This window comes from Orcinus orca, chromosome 12, assembly GCF_937001465.1.
Source record: "Orcinus orca chromosome 12, mOrcOrc1.1, whole genome shotgun sequence".
Classification (NCBI taxonomy): Eukaryota; Metazoa; Chordata; class Mammalia; order Artiodactyla; family Delphinidae; genus Orcinus; species Orcinus orca.
Genome location: NC_064570.1, coordinates 46,796,677 through 46,816,563, shown reverse-complemented (window position 1 = coordinate 46,816,563; position 19,887 = coordinate 46,796,677). Strand labels below are relative to the sequence as shown.

Below are 19,887 nucleotides of genomic sequence, written 5' to 3'. Positions count from 1 at the left end.
GCATGGGATTTGGGAACGCTCCCCAAAGGGGTTCTGAAATGCTATCTCCCACTCCCTCTTCTTAAGACCTACTGAACGAGAGCATGGCAGAGCTGATGAGTGTAAGAAACAGGAAGTTTCCTTTGACCCCCATAGCACATGGTGACTTTCAGTAGCCTACCTTTCACAGTTAGGTCCAGCATAGTTTTCTTTACAAATACACCGAACAGCTCCATTTTTCCTATAGCAGGATTCTGCAAAACTGGAATTGAAAGAGAATATTAGAAGTCAATTCCATACATCACTGAAGAGACTGTCTTAACATTTTTTTTTTTTTTTTTTTTTGCGGTACACGGGCCTTTCACTGTTGTGGCCTCTACCCTTGCGGAGCACAGGCTCCGGACGCGCAGGCTCAGAGGCCATGGCTCACGGTCCCAGCCGCTTCGCAGCATGTGGGATCCTCCCGGATTGGGGCACGAACCCGTGTTCCCTGCATCGGCAGGCAGACTCTCAACCACTGCACCACCAGGGAAGCCCTTAACTTTTGATTTTGATTAGATCGTCTCTACCTTGGTCCCCTCAAGTTCAAATGGGTGCAATCATTTGTTTCAGTTAAATTAAATCTTCCTCCTTTCAGGAGAGCTCAGACTATCAGGCTCAGACAGAAAGTGACACACCACTGGTGACACCATTTCCCATGTCTACCTCATTTATTTTTCCATAGAGGCATTTTATTATTTTTACTTGAAACAGTGGGAATCTCCAGAACATCAGGTATATGTGTATGTGTGTGTGTATAAATATATATGTATATATTTTTTAATGCAAATGTAAAACACATATCCTAAAGCTAGAGTAAAATAAGTAAAATTTACCTGTGATTTTAGATTTCTATGAGAATTTTCTCTTATTCCTACCACTTTCTGTGTATTCACTTGAAAGTTTACCCCTTTTTTCCTGCACTAGCTCTCTTTCACTCTTCAAGGTCATGAACCAATTCTAAACTATGCTTTATAATCTCCACAAAACCTTAATTTCTTTCATGTGTACCTTAAAGATTGGGAATAAAGGGTGCAGGGACTGGCTCAGCTGATCAAAGTCATAAAGCAAGTACTCAAGCAAGAAATAGGGCCCATAGTAAAAGGATTCTGGTTCATGAAACCCACTCTCGTGATTCTTCTTTTTTTTTGATAATAAAAATTAGGACACAGGACAGAAAACAAATAAATAAATTGTTTCAGCAGAATAAATAACTATCTTAATTATGAAGGCAAGGGAAATGGAATATTGTTCTCCATATGTTTTGAAAATTCTACCTACACTGACACATGGATCCATCCCCATGAGGGGGGTGTACAAAAGTTTTAAGACTTTTAAAGTAGTTTTGGCTTAGGTACTGTACAATCCACGGAGTGTGGCCTGCTGTTCTCACGTTCCTGCATGTATCAGCAAAGACCTAACCACCTTTGGAGGAAAGCAAATGGATGTGCTTGCTTTGTGTGAAAATATTTATAAAGTCAGTCAGAAAACAAATGTGCTTCTCAGTGAAAGGCAGTACATACAATTTATTTTCTCTAATAGACTGGTTAAAAACATTCCAATGAATTACATTTCTTTGGCATTTACCCTTTATTTTGCTTGTTCTTATTCCTCAGCCTACTTAAAGAAACAGTATCAGTTAAGTGTCCAGAACATGAACAAACCCACATGCATGTTTCTTTGAAGATGTTCCACCCAGCAGCCCACCCATGGCTTGAAGGAATGAAATATCTGCCTGGAGTTGTCTGCTTTGAGCTCATGTCCTACAGTTTCAAACAGATGACGTTTTCCTTGTTTGGAGCAATTATTAGTAGACATGGAGGATGTCTGGCCAACCCTAAAATAAATAAATGAGCTCTGTGCAAATGGTCCCTGGGAATAGCTGTGTGACTACTGGTCTTGGTGGAGGGAGACTCAGAGGTAGTAGAGCCACTGAGGGTTCCTTTTCCGTTTTCCATCAGCATTAATTGTTTATATTTTGCTTAGGTTAAAGTCTGTTTTGGGCTAGGGAAATGAAAACACTGCACCTTTCTCAGCCCACACTAATAACCATGGTGCTCTCTCCAAGTGGAAGGGAGTCTTTTGTTCTTGGAAAACCCTCAGGGAACTTAAAGGAAAATAGACTCAGCACTCTTTGTTTGCAAAACTCCCTCAAGCATCACTTCCTTGCCTTCTGATGTGGCTACTGTAATATCTGGAGATCCAAATCCTGGGTCTGTAGGCTCAACTTGCATATCTTTCAAAGTGTAATTCAGATTCCACGCTTGGTGCCTTTCTGAAATCTCAAATAAAAGTCCTGGCACTTTGATTTTTTATAGAAAGTAGAAATATGAATTTTAAGAAAAGCTGAAAGAGGCAGTGGGGAGTCTGATTTTTTATGATATTTGATTAGTATTTGAGATTAGTTAACTCAGTCAATAATAAGGCCAGATCAAAGACTAGCACTTTATAGGATCCAGGCAAATCTGTCCTGTTCTATGATCACACACTAACCCCCCACCCCACCCCACCCCACCCCCGCTTTCTGTATCCAGTTCTCTCCCCCAAGGGATTTCAGGAAGTAGAACTATTGCCACTACAGAGAAAGCAGGTCTCTTCCACCCTTCCCAATTCCTCCACACTCCCACTTAATGTTCTTTACTTATAGGTCATATATTTTTGCTTTTGTGTTAATCTTCAGCAGGTTTTTCCACCTCAAATCTGTCCTCTAGAGCAGGAGTCCCCAACCCCCAGGCCAAGGACCGGTACCGGGCGAGGCCTGTTAGGAACTGGACCGCACAGCAGGAGGTGAGCAGGGGGCAAGCAAGCAGAGCTTCATCTGCTGCTCCCCCATCGCTGGCGTTACCGCCTGAACCATCCCCCCCCCCCCCCCGCCCCTTCCATGGAAGAATTGTCCTCCATGAAAGCAGTCCCTGGTGCCAAAAAGTTTGGGGACCACTGCTCTAGAGACTTCAGCTTTTACATCTGTGAATATGTACTTAACTGCACAGCCTGTTCCCTAAGTCCCTCAATTGCTCTTTTGAACCTGGATCCACTCACACAAGCAGAGAAAGAACATGGGTGGAAATGGTGATTCTTGTTGCCTATGGAAACTACCTGTGTTTCCTCTTTCCAGACAAGAAGCTCATTACCTGATTGGCAAGTTTCTGCTTCTTTTATCTGAAAGAGTTAACAGTCTTCAGAAGAGCTTCTTGATGAACTAAGATACTGGATAATCTGGCTCAAAGGTAAAAAGGTCATTTGCTTTAGAAGCTTCAAAATATTTCTGTAATTTCATCCATTTTAATGAAGGCAGGAGTTTTTAACTGTTTTATTCACAACTGTGACCAACAACCAGTACATGATTGGCACATAGTAAGTGCTTGATTAATATTTGTTGATTTTATGTAGACAAGACTTCTCAGCCCATAGGAATGAGGCTCCAGAAGACTTATATCTCAAGACATTAATGTCCTATAATTTAGATAAGGAAGTCTTGTCATATGAATGGTGCAAAAAGTACAAAAGTCGGACAATACAATGAAGAATTTGGGATTACCTTTCTAATTCATCTGGTAGTTTCTAAAGAAACTGCAGCTCTAAGCTTATAAAGCTGCTTTGAGCAGATGGTGCTATATAACATCTTTGTTTATATGGGAGAATGAGTGAAACCTGTTATTAGAAAGTTGGAGGTTAATATATTTAACAAAATAACTATACCACGGTAAGGGAGCAGCATGCTAAACACCTCATCACATATGGTTAAGACTCACGTTTTAGAGCAGAATATATATATTTTTTAACATCTATATTGGAGTATAATTGCTTTACAATGGTGTGTTAGTTTCTGCTTTATAACAAAGTGAATCAGCTATACATATACATATATCCCCATATCTCTTCCCTCTTGCATCTCCCTCCCACCCTCCCTATCCCACCCCTCTAGGTGGTCACAAAGCACGGAGCTGATCTCCCTGTGCTATGCAGCTGCTTCCCATTTTACGTTTGGTAGTGTATATATATAAATGCTACTCTCTCACTTCATTCCAGCTTACCCTTCCCCCCTCCCCATGTCCTCAAGTCCATTCTCTATGTTAGAGCAGAATATTAATGAACAATTAAAGAATATACGTAGATGAGGCAAAGGGAGCTCATAAATCAGGACACACTTGAATGAAAATAATAGAACACAATGTTTTTTTCTACTCTCACTTTCAGTACCATCCATTTTGCACACATTATTAATACCATTGGACATGAAAAATCACAAAGCAAAGGCTGAGACAGTTTAATGGTTTCTAAAGAAAGATGGGGCTGTAAAACATCTGACTTCTTCACAGACTGTCAGACTCATCAGAGGATTTGAACAAATCACAAGCTATTAGGTGAAATGTTAGGTGGTACTGGTGTTCAATAAAGAGAAAAAACATTAGGGGGAAATTTGGTTGTCATCTTTTTTCTCTTTATAAGAAAGTATGTGTGATGATATCACTTATATGTGGAATCTAAAATATGACACAAATGAACTTATCTATGAAACAGAAACAGACTCATAGACATAGAGAACAGACTTGTGGCTGCCAAAGGGGGAGGGAGGGATGGATTGGGAGTTTGGGATTAGCAGATACAAACTGTTATATATAGAATGGATAAACAGTTCCTATTGTATAGCACAGGGAACTGTATTCAATATCTTGTATTAAACCATAATAGAAAAGAAAAAAAAAGTGTGTGTGTGTGTGTGGCATTCAGGCCTTTTAAAAATTATTTTATATGCATTATTTAATTTTTACTACAACTATCAAGCAAATATTACATCCAAACACTTAGAAGAGTGCCTGACATAGAGTATGCAAAATGTGTTAGAAAAAATATAAAGTATGTGTTCAGTAAAGCCAACATCTACATACACCTTTCTATGTGTGAGGCACCAACCCAAGTGCTCCACACGTGCTATCCTAATCCAACTTTGTGAGGCAGATCCTTACACAAACTTTTATTTACTAAGGGAAAAACTGAGATCCAGAGCAGGTTAAACAAATCAACAAATGAAGCTAACATCTGAATCTAGTTTCCCTGACCTGAAATCTCATGGAAAGTGAGACATAGAGAGAAGGGACTTTGTCTAAAATAACACAGCTATAATGTGCCAACGCAGAGATATGAACGTAGTTTTTTACTTTTTCCACTTGTGGGATAATAAAAAATATATATTTGATTTTTGTCTTGGTTCCTGGTACAGAACTCCTAAAATCCATGGAATTTCTTAGTGACATGACTGTCTTTTGTTATTCATAATGAGTCCCTTTCAATTTTTCAATTGTATCTTTTTTTTTTTTAAGGCTTTTTTTTCACCAGTGATCGAACCATGCCCCCTGCAGTGGAAGCGAGGATTCTTAACCACTGGACCACCAGGGAAGTCCCAACGGTCTTTGAGTTTATGTTAATGAGGTGACTCGATGGGTCCCTCAGTAGCTTCAGGACATGGGCTGGTCTGCGGGAGGAACTTACTACTGTAGTAGGGTTCCTGTAGTAGCGTTGGAATTTTCAACCCCATCCCTTCCTCCACCTCATGGAAGGGGAGAGGGGCTAAAGATTGAGTTCAATCACCAATAATTCAATCATGACTATAATGAAACTTTGATAAAGCTCGGAACAACAAGGTTTGGGGAGCTTCTGGGTTGGTGAACACACAGATTTGCTGAGGGGTGGTGCGCCTGGTGAGCAAGTGCACAGAGGCTCTGCTCCCTCCCATCTCCCTGTCCATACCATGTCCCTGCGTCTCTTACATTTGGCTGGTCCTGAGTTGTATCCTTTGTAATAAAACTGTATTTGTAAGTACAGTGCTTTCCTGAGTTCTGTGAGTCATTGTAGAGAATTATCAGACTTGGAGAGGCATTGAAGGGACCCCTGAATTTGTACTTAGCTGGGCAGAAAAGTGAGTAGCCTGGGACCCCAACTTGTGGCTGGCTTTCAAAGTGGGACTGAGCCCTTAACCAATGGGGTCTGCACTAACTCTAGTGGTTAGTGTCAGATTTGATTAGATTGTAGGACACCAGCTGGTGTCAAAGAATTGGAGAACTGGTTGAATACTTGTAAAACCAAACACCACTACATCATTTTAATTCTACATTCTACATTTTTAAGCCAATAAAATGGCTAGTCATGACCTAACTACTGGCTTTATACGTATATGTGCCTGAAAAGAATCCTATTATTTCCCTTAAGATGCACATGTATTGTCTTTAACTTCTCACTCAGGAAACATAGCCAGAAGTGAAAATTCATTTTCTCAGATATCTTCTAAGAGCTGACTGGTCTAAAGCACATCTGTTTATCTGTGCTCTATTTCTGATTGAAAGCCTACTTAGCTGCCACATGTAGAAAATGTCTGTTCTATGGGAGCAGGAGAAACACTACCACTGAAAATGACGAATTATAATGTCTGTTGGCATCACCAGTTGTGATCTCTCTAGGTCAAGGGATGGCCAAGAAAAGATGAGACTAGCCTTGATTATAAAACTTGGGAAGCTTCATTGACTTTTGTGATGTGCCCCGTACCCCACCCCCAATATTTAGGGAACACAGTCATCACCTATGCTGCAGTGCTTAAGCTTTCCTGAAAGTGGATTTAGGCTAGAAAACTTTCCTATATCTCTCCAGTCTCATTGTAACATGAGATACTCAATTTTGACTGTGGAAAAACCTTAGAACTCTGTATAGGGAGAAAAAAAAGAAAGAAAAATGAAGCAGATAAGTGGTAGAAGAGACCATCTTTCTTTAAGACTTACTTGGCAACATGAGGCAGGGGGCAGGCGCACGGCTGGCAGACGCGGGGTGCTCCCCTGATGGCATCTCCGATATAACCATCGAGACATTTCTCACAGTGCTCGCCTGTTGTGTTCCGTTGGCAGTGCTGTAAGACAAAAGATAAGAAAACTGACAAGGACACAGTAAGAAACTTTATACACAGCAAATCTGGCAATCAAGCAGTAGTTCAAGCAAAGGGGATGTCAGGCCTGACAAAACAGATGGTGTGCGATGGTCCTGGTCAGCACAAAGGAGCCACGCTGGCCCCAGTCAGTGCTTCAAAGTGCAGACAATGGGGATGACCTCTGCGTGTGCACTAGCAGCCTGGGGACTCTTCAGAGTTTGTGTGAAAAGGGGATTATTCGTCAGTTACTCATTTCAATTCAGAATGATAATCAGAATGATCAAACTCTGGATATCCTAGAAGCATCAGTTTACTGACTTGGAATAAATATGAAATGAAAAAACAAATCCGCCTGGGTAAGCACCAGGGGGAACACTTTAAGAATTTATGGGCTTGGGACTTCCCTGGTGGCCCAGTGGTTAAGAATCCGTCTGCCAATGCAGGGGACATAGGTTCGTTCCCTGGTTGGGGAAGATCCCACATGCCGCGGAGCAGCTAAGCCCGTGCGCCACAACTACTGAGCCCACATGCTGCAACTACTGAACCCGTGTGCTTAGAGCCCGTGCTCCACAACAAGAGAAGCCACTGCAATGAGAAGCCCACGCACTGCAACGAAGAGTAGCCCCCACTCGCCGCAACTAGAGAAAGCCCGCGCACAGCAACGAAGACCCAACACAGCCAAAAATAAATAAATAAATATTAAAAAAAAATTTATGGGCTTGGAAGAACAAAATGTGTCCAAATAAAGCATAAATGGAGTAGAAGGTAGATTTCTGCTAATGGGCTGATATCTTGGATAATGATATACAAAAAATAGTAAGCAGGTTTATTGTGTGATTTTTCCATTTGTGGCGGGGATAATTGGATAAAAAGCACAAAACAGTTGATTCTTCTGCCTAGAATGTCTGTTTATCATTCAAGATCTGCACCAGGCCTTGAGAGCTTCAGGATTCCTTCCTGATGCTCCCCTCCCCGATCCTTCTCTCCTTCCATTGCCCACATTGTACTGTTATCATCAGCTCTGAGCTTCAGCAGCGCTTCCCTCCACACTGCGTCTCTCAGCATTATACTGCCATCAACTTGAATGGAGTCTGTACTCAGCAGCTGTTTGTTGAGCTGATGGATTAATTTCTCATTAGTCCTCTGGAAGAGTCAGTGATGCTAGTCTACTGATATTTTCTCCAACTGGACATGACTGGATTGCACAAGGCAATGCCAGTAGCACTACGATACTTTCAAAGATGAAAAGAAGACATCTACATTCACCAGAGTGTATAAAGTTTGAATAGGCTTTTCAGTGAAAAATTGTACTGTTAGAATTAGAACGCCATTGAAGAGGCACCCTCCTGTTTGAGCAATTCCCTTAGTAACATCTATGCATGAGAACTTCAATAGATAACTTTTTTTTTGTTAGTTTCTGCTTTATAACAAAGTGAATCAGTTATACATATACATATGTCCCCATATGTCTTCCTTCTTGCACCTCCCTCCCTATCACACCCCTCTATGTTGTCACAAAGCACTGAGCTGATCTCCCTGTGCTATGTGGCTGCTTCCCACTAGCTAGCTATTTTACATTTGGTAGTGTATATGTGTCCATTACACTCTCTCACTTTGTCCCAGCTTACCCTTCCCCCTCCCCATATCCTCAAGTCCATTCTCTAGTAGGTCTGCATCTTTATTCCTATCTTGCCCCTAGGTTCTTCATGACCACTTTCTTTTCTTTTTAGATTCCATATATATGTGTTAGCATATGGTATTTGTTCTTCTCTTTCTGACTTTACTCTGAATGACAGTCTCTAGGACCATCCACCTCACTACAAATAACTCAGTTTCGTTCCTTTTCATGGCTGAGTAATATTCCATTGCATATATGTGCCACATCTTCTTTATCCATTCATCTGTTGATGGACACTTAGGTTGCTTCCATGTCCTGGCTATTGTAAATAGAGCTGCAATTAACATTTGTTTTTCTTTTTCTTTTCTTTTTTTTTTTTTGCGGTACACGGGCCCCTCACTGTTGTGGTCTCTCCCATTGCGGAGCACAGGCTCCGGACGCGCAGGCTCAGCAGCCATGGTTCACGGGCCCAGCTGCTCCACGGCATGTGGGATCCTCCCGGACCGGGGCACTAACCCGTGTCTCCTGCATCGGCAGGTGGACTCTCAACCACTGTGCCACCAGGGAAGCCCTGCTATGAACATTTTGGTACATGACTCTTTTTGAATTATGGTTTTCTCAGGGTATATGCCCAGTAGTGGGATTGCTGGGTCATATGGTAGTTCTACTTTTAGTTTTTTAAGGAACATCCATACTGTTCTCCATAGTGGCTGTATCAATTTACATTCCCACCAACAGTGCAAGAGGGTTCCCTTTTCTCCACACCCTCTCCAGCATTTATTGTTTCTAGATTTTTTGATGACGGCCATTTTGACTGGTGTGAGATGATATCTCATTGTAGTTTTGATTTGCATTTCTCTAATGATTAATGATGTTGAGCATTCTTTCATGTGTTTGTTGGCAATCTGTATATCCTCTTTGGAAAAATGTCTATTTAGGACTTCTGCCCATTTTTGGATTGGGTTGTTTGTTTTTTTGATATTGAGCTGCATGAGCTGCTTGTAAATTTTGGAGATTAATCCTTTGTCAATTGCTTCATTTGCAAATATTTTCTCCCATTCTGAGGGTTGTCTTTTCGTCTTGTTTATGGTTTCATTTGCTGTGCAAAAACTTTTAAGTTTCATTAGGTCCCATTTGTTTATTTTTGTTTTTATTTTCATTTCTCTAGGAGGTGGGTCAAAAAGGATCTTGCTGTGATTTATGTCAAAGATATAATTTAATTTTTAATAGTAGCTGGGCTTAATCACCAGCTTTCAAAATTCCTGAAGTTCAACAATTGGCTATTGCAATTGTAATTTGGTATGAGTCAGCTCCAGCACACCATTGGTACTAGGAATATACCTTGCTGAGTGGTCCACACAGAAGGAGCCTGGCAGAACAAATACGCCAATTCAGCAGCAGGCCCTGGAGGTCGGAGGTCAGAGGTGGGTGGAGGAATAGGAAAAGGGTGGTAGCTTGAACTGGAACCCTTCTAATCCGGTTGGCATTGTACACTGTCATCCCTCCAAACTTGGTGGATGGTAAAGGCCGCGCCATTGGAGATTGCTGAGCGCCGCCAAAGGCTGCAGGGGGCCCCCGGCCGGGAGCGGGGGCGGAGCGTAGCAGCGCAGAGAGGAGCCCCCGGCCCTCCCCGCGCCGGGCCCGCGTCGCTCGCCGTACTCCCGTACCGCAGCCGCAGCGGGTCGGCCCCTTCCGCTCGTTCCGGGCTCCCGGCATGGGCATGCAGCTTCTGCTGGGACTGAGGCTCTGGGGGCTTGGCGCCTCCGCAGGCCTGGTCGCCGCGGCCCGAGCCCCCACCGCCAACAGATAACTTTTTAAAAACTGGGCTCTGTGGAGGAATCTTGGGGAAGGCAAGACGGAGTGACTGGAAACTTAACTCTGAGTTTGTTATTTTGTCTCTATGTTCTATGTTGAGGTTCAAAATAATAGTGAGGTCCTGCTCAAAACATTTTATCTGGATTAACTAATTTAATTCTCACAATAATTCTAAGGTAAGTTACTATTTTTTCCCCATTTTACAAATGAATAGAGACACAGGGAGGTTAAGTAAATTGCCCAGTGTCACACAGAGGTAGGTGTGTCTCAAAAGTGAGATCTGAACTCGGGCAATCTGGCTCCAGAGGTTAGGCTGGAAACTCCCATATTTTACTGCTTCTCCAGTGTGTTAGAGAAAAGGCTTCTTTCCCAAAAGAGTCATAAAATGACTGCATTAGAAAGTGTCAGACTGTTTTACTAACAGTTTGAGCTTCATATCAAGAACAACACACTAGACAAAAGGGAGGAATCCTGATATGGGCCACAGCTATCATGGTTGAATGCTCTTTGGGCATTTGATATGCCATTAGATGTGGACAGTCTTTGGGTCCTGATTAGAATTACGTTAACAGAATAGAATTATTGATAAGAGGTTAGTTCAGACCACCTGACAGAAGAGAAACTGAAAATAAAGTATGATGTGCAGACAACAGGATGTTAACATATTTCCCTCACTGTTCTTAATGCTGTATCAAGTGCTAAGTCAACCTTCAGTAAATGTTTGTTGGAAAGAAAAATGAAGGAAAAAGTGGGAAAGGGTGAATTAGCATCTGGAGCAAGTAAAGGAAATTAACATGCACCCAAAGCCAGCTCAAAATTGGTGGCAATCTCTCATCCCAGGGAAAACCAACGAGCCTTATCCAACTACCAGGAATCTAAGCCATAAGCAATCTGTCAGGGCAGCTCTAGACTGGGGTCAAACTTGTCCGAGTCCTTGTTGGACAGATGAAGCCTATCTGTGCAGAAGAAAACAAGCCTGTTGTAAGATGTTAGACCACTCTTCATGCCTGAAGCGCCTATTTAGCTGCAAAAATGAGCCAATTCTCAATTCTGTCACCTTACGACTCAATGGATGCTTTGGATTCCTTGTCAGGGCACTAATTCTTCCATGGCAGCCACAGGGAGCAATTACCCTCAAGGGCAAAAAGCCTCCAAATCACTATGACCTCTAAATGCTCAGAGTGCAAACACTGACTCTTGTCATCTGCCTTCTTTTAAAGACTTAGTTATGAAATGCCCTAAAAGGCAACTGATGCACATTCTGGGAGATCAGCAGGGATAGTGCTGGCAGCAGGGACAGAGTTCCCTAGCTCCTCCTTTTTCTAGCTGGTTGACCTGGAGCAAGTCACTCGACTTTTCTGGGTCTGTCTGTCTGTAAAACGAGGATCTAGCTGAGACGGTCTATAAGCTTTCTTCTAGCTCTGAAAATCTTTTACTCTGAGATTGCAAACATCCTTTACCTTCATTGCTCTGCCATTTAAAAAACAAAACGGAAAAATGACAATAAATAGTACGCTGTTGTTGGAGTGAGGTACAAATTTATTTTTCAATGAAACTGACCCCACTTAAAAATGAAAAAAGCATTCTGAATTTTTGGCCCGTGGTTAAGAAAGCTACATCTAGATAATCAATTTCACATTAAGTGTCAGGAATGACATTTGGGAACCAGCTGTGTCTCCTTCATGTGAAAAATGGAGTCTCTTGATGACTGGGCCACAGCACCAGCCTAACGTGGGAAGAAAGCCTAAAAGGATCAGGTTAGTGGCTAGTCACAGGTTTCATGCGTGACTACAGTCTATCTAGACCTGTGGTTCTCAAAATATGTCCAGGGAAGTTAAAACTATTCTCATAATAATACTAAGGTTTTATTTCTCTTTTGCATTCTCATTTCTCATGTGTGTAAGGGGGGTTTTCCTGAGGCTACGTGACAAGGAGATATCACCACAGATTGATGCAGAGGCAGATATGACATCCAGCTGTCTTCCATTAAGCCAGACATGAAACCTATTTTCAATCTGTAAAATACATTTATATTTTTTAAAAACATACTGTTTATGTTAACATGTAATGGGTTTATTATTGTTCTTTTCAAATAGATTAATAAAATATTATAAAAATTTTCCCTTTTAAATTTCAAATGCAGTAAACATGAACAGGTATAATCCACATAAACAAAAGCTCTTTGGCACCTTGAGTGATTCTAATGAGTGTAAACGGCTCAAGAGACAAAAAGTTTGAGAACTGCTGCTCTGTCTAGATCAGAGCTTCTCAGACCTGTGTGCACAGAATGCACTGGGGATTTTGTGAAAATGCAGATTCTGTTCAGGGTGCCTGGGTTGGGCCTGGGTTTCTGCATTTCTAACAAGCTCCCAAGTATCACCAGTGCTGTTGGTCTAGACTATACTTGAGAAGCAAGGGTCTAGATGGAAACACCTCATGTCGGTAGCACTGTTTGCTAGTTACTCAGCACTCAGCACAAGCCTAAGGCTCTAGAATAACAAGACAGTGCATTTTACTGCAATAAAGGGGACCCCAGTCTCAAATTAGAATATTAAAGATTTTTGCTTTTAAGTAAATTTGTTATTCATTCACTTAAACCTGGATTAAGCTGATATAATGACAGACAATGAGCTGTGACGGTTACTAAAATGAAGAAGACCCAGTTCCTGCCTTTGAATAACTCACTTTGAGTAAGTTGTGATAAAAACAGAGAGGTAAACTGAGAAGAATACAGTGTGCTAGGTGCTATGACTCTACTATGGGTCAGAAAGAAGGGAAAGGGTCTACTCTTTCTGAGAAAGCAAGACAAGACTTAATGGAGGTGGTGACATCTGAACTAGGCCTTGAAGGATAAGCAAGAAATCCCAGGCAGAGAACAGGGAAACACAAGTTCAGACACAGAAAGTGAAAGTACAGAGTTAGTTTAGGTGGCAGAGAGAAGCTCAGTGGGTCTGGAATAGAAATCCTTGAAGGATTTTAGAAAGGGGGATGCCTTGATTAGGTTGTGTTTTTTAAAGATGTTTCCATTGCTTGTGAGGAAGACAGATTAGGGGGAGGAGAGTCTGGAGCAGGGCATAATGAGTAGTTGGGAAGCTGCACTAGTGGTCAGGGAGGGATACTGTGGGCATGAATTAAGACAGTGGGATGGCACAGAACAGAGGAGGCCCTCTCCTAGGTTGAACTGGCAGGATTTGGTGCTCAGCTGAATATTGGTGAAGAGGAAAAGGCAGTTGATGAAGCATCTGGGACAAGCATGAGGGATTGGCAGAATGGTGCTGTCATTAATTGAGGTGGGGAATACAAGAGGAGGAACATGTTCAGGGTTGAGAAAAGAAGGAAAAAACAATGTATAGAGAACTTATTATCTGCATTTGGTTCCCATCATACTCTTACATTGGGGGCACAAAGCAACAAGAGACTCCACTGAGCTAGCCATCCTTAAAATCCTTTGCACACAAATTTTATGACTTTATGTCAAAACTTTAGCTAACATGGAACCAAATCAATCACTATTTGCAAAATTTGGTTTTTCCAAGCTTGCAAAAGATTGGAAAACTGTCAAAATTTTAATGTAAGAATTATGCACTTGATTTAGATACCAACTTTATAGTTGCAAGTAAAACAGGAAAAAGAATTGCCTATTACTCAATTTCTTCTTTCTACTGGACATCTAATAAGGGTGTTGCTTTATCCATCACACATGTTTAGTCTTAAAGGGACTTACATTGGTTGATTTTGGCTTAATACACATAAAGGACAGTTTGAAAATCAGGAGAAAAATGCTAGTGTCTACAGAAATTAGAAATGTAATAACTTTGCTTTCCTGAATTAGGTTTTAATTAGGCTTTGAGAGTAATAAAAAATTCCTTAGCCTTCAATATGTCGAATGACTTCCTTTTCTCCATTGTGTTTAGGGTGGGGTAGAAGTCCATCTAAATATCAATATCTTTTTAATTATAAAATTACTGGCAGTTGTAGAACACTTGGGCAGGTATACTGTAAAGTGAAAAGAAGAAAATAAAAGCCCGTCCACATTTCTACCAGCCAGATGTGAATCCTTAACAGCTTGATGGTTTTCTTTTTAGATTTCAATTATGTTTCGCAGTTATTTAGTGGTTTCAAATCCAAATCTTTTCATTCAGATTTAGATTTTTTCCTGAAATGCTGGCACAGACCTCAAAATCTTTTCATTTTTTTTTCTTTGATTGTCACTGAGCAGGTGGGGGTCTCTGCATGTGTTTCTAAAGCACCCCTGGTCCTCGTACTTTGAACTTCATTATGTTGGTCACGTCCACAAGCATTTTCAAGTAGGTGTTCTGTCCCTACAGCCCTTCAGTCCACACAGTGGAAAGCACTTAATCCAAATCCTAGAATAGTGCCAGGCACATAAGTGGTACTCAAAAAATGCTTATTTGTTAAGTGGATAAATGAAATCAACAGATACACCAATGCTTAATCAAAAGGAACCTGAGGGCTTCCCTGGTGGCGTAGTGGTTGAGAGTCCGCCTGCCGATGCAGGGGACACGGGTTTGTGCCCCGGTCCGGGAAGATCCCACATGCCGTGGAGTGACTGGGTCCGTAAGCCGTGGCCACTGAGCCTGTGCATCCGGAGCCTGTGCTCCGCAACGGGAGAGGCCACAGCAGTGAGAGGCCTGCGTACAGCAAAAAAAAAAAAAAAAAAAAAAAAGGGAACCTGAGGAGCCCGTGCCAGTGGTGAACTTCAAGTCAGATTTTCTCCACTCTAGTTCTGGTCAGTGGGCTCCACGCTTTCTCCTAATGATGAAGCACCAGTTCTTTAGATGGTAACTGGACTTAGTCATGGTCTCTTCTTGGTTCTCTGTACCTAGCCTCTAGATCGGGGGATAAACTATAGGTTATCAGTGACCAGGCATTCCTATCACTAGCCATCTGTCTGCTTCTGTTTGTTTCTACACCTTAAATCCTTTCTCATGCCTCTTTCGGGAGCTTTCCTAGAGAGTCTGCCATGCCCACTGGAGTTGCCTGGCCTTTAAGTCTCTGCCTAGCTGACTCCACTGAGAACCCTGCCCAGTGCACCCCGGTTCTGATAAGATGCAAAGTGGCCCTTTGGAAAGACAATCAATGCATACTGGATTTCATTAGTTAATCCACTTTTCACTTAACCACCTTTCTGCATTTGAAGAGTTGGCATTCCTCTTGTGAAGAAATCTCTTAAGATTTTTTGGTATTGTCTGAAATGGTAGCATAACTTTGTTTACTCTATATATTTTGTCAAATGGCTTAGTTCCTTAAAATCAGTCTGTAAAATATAAGGTCCAATTGAAATTGATCATGGGAATGGAGGAAGAATTAGAAACCAAGAGGTGAAGATAAGACAGAGGCATTACAAGCCTTCAAAATAAAACAAAATGAAATAAAAGAAGGCCATTTATTTTGTTGCTTATGGAAGATGGGAGAAATTAGTTAGGCCAGGCAAACTGTACGAAATGATTGAAACTCTGGTGCCCACAGTGAATTGCAAGGTGTTCAGGTGGAGCCGCTGTGTCTTCTCTGGCTCCCTGAACGATGACAAGGCTCTGGGGCTACAGGGCAGGAGCTGAGAAGTAAGATGGCTATTTTCTTTTTTTCTTTAATGTTCTATCTTGGAACAAAGTAATTGCAGGAAGATAGGCAACTTCCCTGAGTGTGCATATAAATGTTTACACCCTAGCCCATCCCCAAACTTTTTTTTTTTTTTTTTTTTTTTTTTTTGCGGTACGCGGGCCTCTCACTGTTGTGGCCTCTCCTGTTGCGGAGCACAGGCTCCGGACGCGCAAGCTCAGCGGCCATGGCTCACGGACCCAGTCGCTCCGCGGCATGTGGGATCTTCCCGGACCGGGGCACGAACCCGTGTCCCCTGCATCGGCAGGCGGACTCTCAACCACTGCACCACCAGGGAAGCCCCCGCAAACTTTTATTAGAACTTCGTATGCCCCAGGAGCTATGAAGGAATCACGTGATGACTGCCCCCTTCAGAAGCTCAAGTCCAGGTCAAAGATAAAACCATGATAGCTCTTATTCTGACCAGGTCATTGTAACGAACAGTAGTTTTGTCATAGCCCTCTATAGGCACTAGCAGGAGGGACATTTTTCCCCTTTAATTTATTTCAGTCTTCCATCTTACTGACTGTCTAACAGCAGCTGATGGGCTGGCTAATCCCTGTTGTCTTATATTTAAATAAACTAGATGACAAAGAGCATTTAATTGGTCAAATTATCAGAGGTGTACATTATTAGTTCAAGTGCATCCATGGGATTTTCTTTTCAAATGTCACTGGGATTAAAATAACAGGAAACCAGAGATGAAAGCATTAGAAAGGGGTAGACTTTGGCAGCTGCGGGTGCCTACACTGCTACAGAGGACATCCTGGATGTAATGGTTATTTAAGAAGATGGGGGAAGGGGAAAACAGAAACGCCAGGACTAAACAAACACTACAAAGAGTTAGCAATGTTTAGTGTTTGCAACTTAATTCTGTCCCTAGAAAAATGTGAATTGTTAGGTTTAAAATAAATGGAAACGTTCTAATTTGCATCTTAACGTAATACATGAGTAAAATAACACCTTCAAGTACACACCTTGAAGACCACTTACAATCAAAATTATCTGCTTAATACAGACAATTATGCTAATTTTGAGGTAGGTAGGTATATTTAAGTATTCTTGCATTTTATGCAAAAATATTCTTGCAGTTTGGGAAAGCCTCTTTGCCTCATGGGAACTTCTACTGTTATACTGCAGTGTAATAGTATCACTCATGAAGGAAAACATGATCTTAAGGCATAAGTCTTTAAAAACGCCTCCTACGACTTCTACTGAAGTCACTTCTGGTAAATATTTCAATCCCCATCTTCACTAGGTTGTCAGTGCTTTTAGTGAAAATGGGCAATATGTAGCACGTACTTTTGCTAAAAGCCTTCTCATTCTCCTTCATAAATCTCTATCATGTTTCACTGTCTATTGGAAAATTCATTTCAGTTAAGGAAAAAAAAATTCTTTGGGGGCTTGATTACAGAGTTACAAAGGCCATAACGCCAAAGGTTTCATTTTTATTAGCTATTTGGTTTAAACCTTTTTTTTTTAATTTTGATCTATAGACCTGACTATCTTAAGTTGTAAAATAGGCTATGAAACAACCGTTTTATTCTCCTGGTCTATGTGGAGTGAAGCCAAACATATGGCAAACTGTGCTATTACAGAGGAATTTGGATGGATGATTTCCTCCTCTGTGTATTATTTTCAAGCCCATCACCAATGGCTGTTAGCAGGAAACCAGCTGCCGAGGGTGGTGGGGCAGTTACTGCTAGGGGCACACGCACATTCAGACATACACCTTGGTGACCACTTACAGTCATACGCAGTTTATATGAGGTGTTTTACAGGAAAAGTGAAGGGTATAAAGAAAGCTTGATTAGCAGTTTGCTCCTAGGCAGCTCAAACATCCAGGAAGAATATTTTATCCCCACCCAAGATGCAAAGGCTCGATGCAATATTTGAGAAGCGATAGATGACCCCTACTTACCACACAGAGTCCAGAGCCATCCAAGCACTCGTTGGAATTACCATTACAGTCACAGGGCAAACATTCTCCCGACTGGGCAAAAAAGAATCCTGCGTCGCATTTCTGAAACAGACACAACAAAAGCATCTTCATGACCGAAAAGATCAATTTTGGCCATCATTTTCTGAGAGGAGTACGAGGAACTGATTGGTAAATGATCCAAATATTTCTTTACAGAACATACTAACATGAACTATTTATACTACCATTCAATGATGTATATCCAATTTTCTTTATGTATCTTTTCTGCCTCTTTTTTCACTCCTTTTTTGGGGGTGGGGGGAGGGCCTGGGGTCGGAGGCTCCCGCAAAGGTTGTCGGACCAGCCACGGCCCGGACACCACGAGAACAAATGGCGTCCAATTCTCGCGATGCGTAGCCGTTCGCGCAGCAAGATCTCGTCTCTTTCTCTCTTTCGCCGCGTGAACGCCTGTCACTTCTCAGCAGAACAGGAGCACCTTTAACACGGCCTATCACCGTGAGGAAGTAAGATTTTTAGGTAACAGTGAAGGAGAAATTTTCTAATGTTTTCTTCCAATCCGACATAAGACAAATCCAAACTATTTGGGTGAGGCACTACTGCATCATGCTCCCTATGAATAAAGACCTGTGGGTTCAGAAATTATTGGCTGTGGCAGAACAACTGTGTTCTGAGATGTGTCTGTCATAAACTTGAGCTCTTAAAAAAATACGCTTTCCAGATCCTAAAATTTTAAAGGGAGGGGTAAGGAAGTTAATGAGTCCTTACACTTAGCAGGTCCTTCGTGGGCGCTCTTCCTATTTCATTTGTCCTCGTAACTGCGAGAAACACATTGTTTTCCTTCGTTCCAGTGGTGAGATAATTAAACCCAGAGGTGTGGGTTGTGGTGATGTTAACCGATCTTGCATTTGCTGAATTGCCCTGCCCAAATGTCGCTTGTGCTCAGGTTGAGAAAGTTTGTGAGATTGTTCTTGGTTTATGCCATTGGGCTTATGGATATGTATTTTATGTTTCTTTGGAATGTTTCAATGCTGCAAGGCAGAAATGACATCATAGGCCTGGAAGTCCACTCCTTGTCTGTCAGACAGATTTACATCTAAAGAATTCCAGACAGATAAGAATCTGGGTGGTTTCCACAAACTTACGGAGGAGGAGGGTTCCCATCACACCCGCCATTGACTCGTAGTTTTGTGCTGTCTTGGCTACCAGGAAACTTTTCATTGTATCTGGCTGAGGTCCCTCTGACTGTTATGCAAACCCATTTCCTCTTGCTTTTTTCTCTGTAGAGAAAGAATCACTAGACACCATGCACAGTATAAAAACCCCATAGTCCTAAAACTAAAATTTAACATATTCCATTTGGAGGAAGTTTGATAGAGCATAATGTCATTTGCCTATGAAGAAAAGGCAAAGAAATTCTGTCTTTCTAAGTGAAGACAAAATAAGGCTGAGAAGGGACCAATTTATAAATTATAATGGAAATTTTGTAGTTGATGGTAAGCCTTTTTCTCAGTTTCCACTAGGGAACAAAAGAGAGGGAAAGGTGCTAAAATTGCAGTAGGAAGCATTTAATTCACACCACCTAATTTCACATATTTCTAACTTCTGTTTCAAAATACAAGAAATACATGTTTTCACTGTGATGCAGTACACAGAAAAAGGAATTCACAGAAACAAGAGTAAGAAAAAAGACTCACAAAACAGTAATTAATCTTACTATGTGTCATATACTTTAAACTTCTCTATTTTATTTTATTTTATCTTATTTTATTTTATTTTAAAATATATCCTGATCCTAAGACATAACATTGATTTGATGACCCATGAATGTGTTGCATCCTGCATTTTGACATTAGGAGGCTTTTAATTATTAAAGGAATGGATAACAGTAGTGAGGGCCTTAGTATTAGTTATCTCAGGACCCTCCATACCAGTGGTTTCTGAGTTCTCTAACTGACCAAGTTA

General features: G+C 41.5%; 1 protein-coding gene across 4 annotated transcripts in view; it reads right to left on the bottom strand.

Moving 5' to 3' along the window:
* The window catches only part of LAMA4 (laminin subunit alpha 4), a 151,494-nt gene that overhangs the window by 93,258 nt on the left and 38,349 nt on the right, over positions 1 to 19,887 (bottom strand). For all 4 annotated transcript variants that reach the window (XM_033418625.2, XM_049695492.1, XM_033418624.2 and 1 more), the window contains 3 exons: positions 17,905 to 18,006; positions 6,789 to 6,913; positions 161 to 241 (listed from right to left, as the gene is read on the bottom strand). In XM_033418625.2, coding sequence (XP_033274516.1) covers positions 161 to 241; positions 6,789 to 6,913; positions 17,905 to 18,006 — 308 coding nt within the window. The remainder of the gene's footprint in view (positions 1 to 160; positions 242 to 6,788; positions 6,914 to 17,904; positions 18,007 to 19,887) is intronic.